Source organism: Octopus bimaculoides, chromosome 5 (genome assembly GCF_001194135.2).
Source record: "Octopus bimaculoides isolate UCB-OBI-ISO-001 chromosome 5, ASM119413v2, whole genome shotgun sequence".
In the NCBI taxonomy this organism is placed as follows: domain Eukaryota; kingdom Metazoa; phylum Mollusca; class Cephalopoda; order Octopoda; family Octopodidae; genus Octopus; species Octopus bimaculoides.
Genome location: NC_068985.1, coordinates 51,972,579 through 51,977,394, shown reverse-complemented (window position 1 = coordinate 51,977,394; position 4,816 = coordinate 51,972,579). Strand labels below are relative to the sequence as shown.

The 4,816-nt window shown below is 37.7% G+C and overlaps 1 protein-coding gene across 1 annotated transcript in view; it reads left to right on the top strand.

The window, feature by feature from the left end:
• LOC106877418 (signal peptide, CUB and EGF-like domain-containing protein 1) overlaps positions 1–4,816 on the top strand; it is a 233,880-nt gene that overhangs the window by 137,943 nt on the left and 91,121 nt on the right. The window contains exon 3 of the mRNA XM_052968057.1: positions 3,055–3,186. Within this exon, the coding sequence (XP_052824017.1) occupies positions 3,055–3,186 (132 nt within the window). The remainder of the gene's footprint in view (positions 1–3,054; positions 3,187–4,816) is intronic.

Here is a 4,816-nt window from a genome sequence, read left to right as displayed (position 1 = left end):
GTGTGTGTGTGTGTGTGTGTGTGTGTGTGTGTGTGTGTGTGTGTGTGTGTGCGTGCGTGCGGTGTTCCACAATCGCCAGAAAAATGCCGAGGAATTTTCTATCTTGATGCTCCTGATGGCACAGGTAAAACATTTGTACGATTGCTTCTCTCCAAGGGAAGATAACAAAAAAGAATTGCAGTTGCCGTACCATTGTCTGGCTTTGTTGCCATCATTCTCCCAGGAGGACGAACAGCTCATTCTGCTTTTAAATTACCACTAAACCTGGTCACAAGTGACAGCTCAATTTGTAACATAAGCAAAGATTCAGGTTCAGCAGAAGTGTTGTGCTAATGCCACCTCATCATTTGGGATGAGTGCACCATGTCACCTAGAGGTGCAATGGAAGCTCTTGCTAAGACCTTACAGGGCATCAGAAGCAACAATAAATCTATGGGAGGAGTTACATTAGTTGTTTTATCGGGAGATTTCAAACAGACATTACTAGTCATTCCGAGACTATCAAGATCTGATGAAATAAAAGCATGCATAGAATAAAGTACTGAAATTCTCCTTCAATACGAATGTACGACCTTTATTACATGGGGACCAATGTGCAAAGTAGTTTTCAACTTGGCTCCTCCAACTAGGAAATTGGAAAGTACCGTTTGATAGGAAAGGTAAGATCAGTTTGGCTCCTATTGCCATCACGGTGAATTCCCCAGCTGAATTGAAGAACAGGGTATTTCCAGACTTTAGTAATAATTATAATTCACATAAATGGTTGTGTGAAAAGGCAATTCTTGCTCCAAAAAATAAGACAGTAGCAAAGATTAACCATGAATTAATGAATAATATTCCAACAGTCATTAATAAGTACAAATCAGTTGATTCAGTCCTTGGTGAAAATCAAGCTGTCCATTACCCAGCAGAGTTCCTTATTTCTTTTGAGCCACCTGGAAGTCTTCCACATAAACTTTTTCTGAAGGTAGAAGTTACAATAATGCTTCTAAGAAATTCAGATCCTCTTATATTATGCAGTGGGACAAGGTTGATTATGAAGACATTACCACCTAATGTGACAGAAGTTACGATCATCAATGAATGTGCCTCTGAGGAAGAGTCTTTCATTCCAAGAATTCCAATCAAAACAACAGGCATGTCATTTGAGTTCAAATGAACGCAATTCCCAGTGCGACTTTGTTTTCCAATGTCTATTAGTAAAGATCAAGAACAGTCTTTGAAATCTACTGGCTTGCTTTTCTCATGGTCACCTTTATGTTGGTTACTCCAGGGTAGATAGTGTGCAAGACTTATTTGTCTATGCTCCAAACCAGAAAACAAAGAACGTTTTTTACCCAGCTCTTACGTAATTTCCTTCAGCATATGAAGTACAATTTATCTCCTATCATAAAAGTGGTAAATTTTGTATTTTCGTTTATTATCATTATTACTATTATTAATATCATTATTATTATTATTAATATTATTATTATTATTATCATTATTATTATTATTATTTTGTATTATGAATTCAGAATTGATTTCCCAATTTTCTATACAACATATTTTGCTTTTTCCTTCCAATATATAAGGAAAAACTTTATTCCCGGGCAACGTCGGGTACCTCTTTGCTATTATGTTAAACTGTCGTATGTCCAAATTTAGCTACATGCATTTTTTTTTTTTTTCAATATTTCATTTTGCTTACAACAGCCTGTTCTTTTGGTCAAACTATCGTATCTCCAGCTACTCCAGATGCCAAAATATGAAAGCTGTCAAAGTGTAGTACAACGGTTTAACATTTTTCAAAAGTGTAGCAAGTCCCACATACGATAATATCATACCTGCATGGAGTTACGATTTTATATACCCAACAAAGTATTATTATTAAGCTGAAATTGTTGCTAATCTAAAAAGAAATAGAATGGTGAAATTATTTTTTCATTTTCTGAAAAAGCAAAGAAGGATTACGTTCTGAATTCAAATTCCATGGAGATCAGCATTGACTTTCATACTTCCTAGTTTAGATGAAATAAATATAAGTATTATTAAAGTCCTGAGGAAGATTTATCATTTCTATAAATTATCTAAGATCTAAAAGGAATCATAAAAACCATTATTCATTCTTCCTTTTTCTTTTCTTTTTTGTTGTTGTTGTTCTTTTTATTTACATTTTATTTTTTATATTTTGTACCAATCATTGGAACGAAAAAAGGGATTTGGGGGCACCGCCTTAAAGAGCAGGATTTTAGTTGAGCAAATCGACCGTAGTACTTATTATCTTCTTAAAGTCTGCTACTTATTTTTCGGTGTCTTTTACCGTACCACTAAGTTACTGAGACGTAAACAAACCAGCACTGGTTATCGAACGGTATGAGGAACAGTTACAAAGACATACACGCTAAGATACACACATACATAGATATGTATCTACATATGTGTGTGCGTGTGCATGTGTGCGCACGTGTGTGTGTGTGTATATTCCGTAATAGATAGATAGATAGATAGATAGATAGATAGATAGATAGATAGATAGATAGAGGAAAGTTACTGAAAAAAGTGGTAAATGCGTCAAAAAGAAAATGTTGAAGCATTATACACACACACACACACACACACACACACACACACACACATATATATATATAATGACGCTTATATATATATATAAAGTGTGTGTGTTTGTGTGTGTGTGTGCGTGTGTGTGTGTGTGTGTGTGTGTGTGTGTGTGTGTGTGTAAGTGGAGGATGATTTTACTTTATGTATATATGTATGAAAAGCAAAAATATACCGATACGTTTTCACAGAATAGATGGCTTTGTATCATAGGAGCAAGCGTGGTTGTGTGGCTAAGGAAATTACTTTCCAGTCATGTAAACTCGGGTTCAGTTCCACAAAACGGTACCTTAGGAACGTGTCCGAAGCCTTGTAAATGCATTTGGTAAACTCTAACTGAAAGAAGGCTATCGTATAGATAGATAGATAGATAGATAGATAGGTGTATTTTTCTGCATATTTCTTGTTTGTTTATTCATTATTTCCCTCTTTTCTTTCTTCGTTTCTTTGTCGTAGTTAACCTGTGCAGTCAAGGATTGCATAACTGCAGCACTGATGCGATCTGCATTGACTTAAGAAGAACGGGACGGAAACCTTACAAGTGCAAATGTAAATCTGGTTTCTATGGTAACGGAATTATCTGCTACGGTGAGTAAACCCCCATCGCCGCCGAAACATGTGAGACCAATTTTTTTCACAGAAATTATGTCTTTATACTCCATCTGCTTGTTTATCCTGTTTGTTAATCTCATCTTAATGGTAAGGCGGGCAAACTGGCTTAGCAGTTATCTAGTTCGTTGGCTTCACGCTGCTCGGTTGATATCCAGCCAATGTCGACTTTATGTCTAATCAAGCCAGTCAGAAGCAGTAATCAGTCAACGAGACGGGCAGCTTTTTCTTGAAAAGGGGCCTTCATAATGGGGGTATTATATGGTTTAATGGTTATGTAATAAGTATAGAGTAAATGAGTTAATTAATGAGGTTAAATAGGAAAACCATATTCAGTCTCGCCAAGTAATTCCGGAGTTAAAACACAGTGAGAAGACGACAGAGAGAGAGGGGGGGAAGAGACAGAAAGACAGACAGTCGAGCCGAGAGAGAAAGAGAGAGAGAGGGAGAGGAGACCGACAGACAGAGACAGAAACAGACACAGAGAGAGACAAAGAAAGAAAGAAAGAAAGAAAGAAAGAAAGAAAGAAAGAAAGAAAGAAAGAAAGAAAGAAAGAAAGAAAGAAAGAAAGAAAGAAAGAAAGCGGGAAGTAGATAAAGAAAGAATGAAAAGAGAAAGAGACACACAGAGAGGGGAAGAACAGATAGATAGACAGAAAGTGAGAGTGAAGGGGGGGGGGAGGAGAGTGAAAGAGAGAAAGAGGGTGAGAAAGAGGGAGGGCATGTCTGAGGCGTCCATGCAAGCAAAATAGTAGATTTGAGATCCAAGGTAGGATTTTAGGTAGATTTTGTTTTAGATGTATTTATTGCACGAAAAGTGTTGTTTCTTTCTCTAACGTTTTGCATGGTTCAAACTACACAAGTGAATGTTTGGAAAACAAAATAAGAACTTTGAAAGAATTATCTATGAAACTAGTTTTTAAGCATCGAATGGTTATGGAATATCCACCGGAAAAAAAGTAGTAAACAAACGGGTCCCTAGGTAAAAAAAATGGTTGAGACCACTGATGTAGTCGATCGATCTGTTAGACATAGCAACTAGATTACCTTGAATCGCACTTAGCTATCTATGCTAACAGAATTCAGAAAATGCCGAAGTCACCCTCTGTTTTGAGTGAAGGCGCATGGCTCAGTGGTTAGTGTAGGGTTCACAATCATGAGGTAGTGAGTTCTATTCTTGGACCGAACTGTGTGTTGTGTTCTTGAGCAAGACACTTTATTCCACGTTGCTCCAGTTCACTCAGCTGTGGAAATGAGTAATGACTTCAATGGTGCCAAACTGTATCGGCCCCTTTGCCTTTCCCTTGGACAACATCAGTGGCTTGGAGAGTGGAGGCTGGCACGCATGGGCAACTGCTGGTCATCCATAAACAACTTTGGCCGGGACTTGTGCCTGAGAGGGTAACATTCAAGGTGCAATCCCATGGTCATCCTTGACTGAAGGGGCTCTTTACCATTACTCTTTTACTCTTTTACTTGTTTCAGTCATTTGACTGCGGCCATGCTGGGGCACCGCCTTTAATCGAGCTAATCGACCCTGGGACTTATTCTTTCTAAGCCTAGTACTTATTCTATCGGTCTCTTTTTGCCGAACCGCTAAGTTACGGGG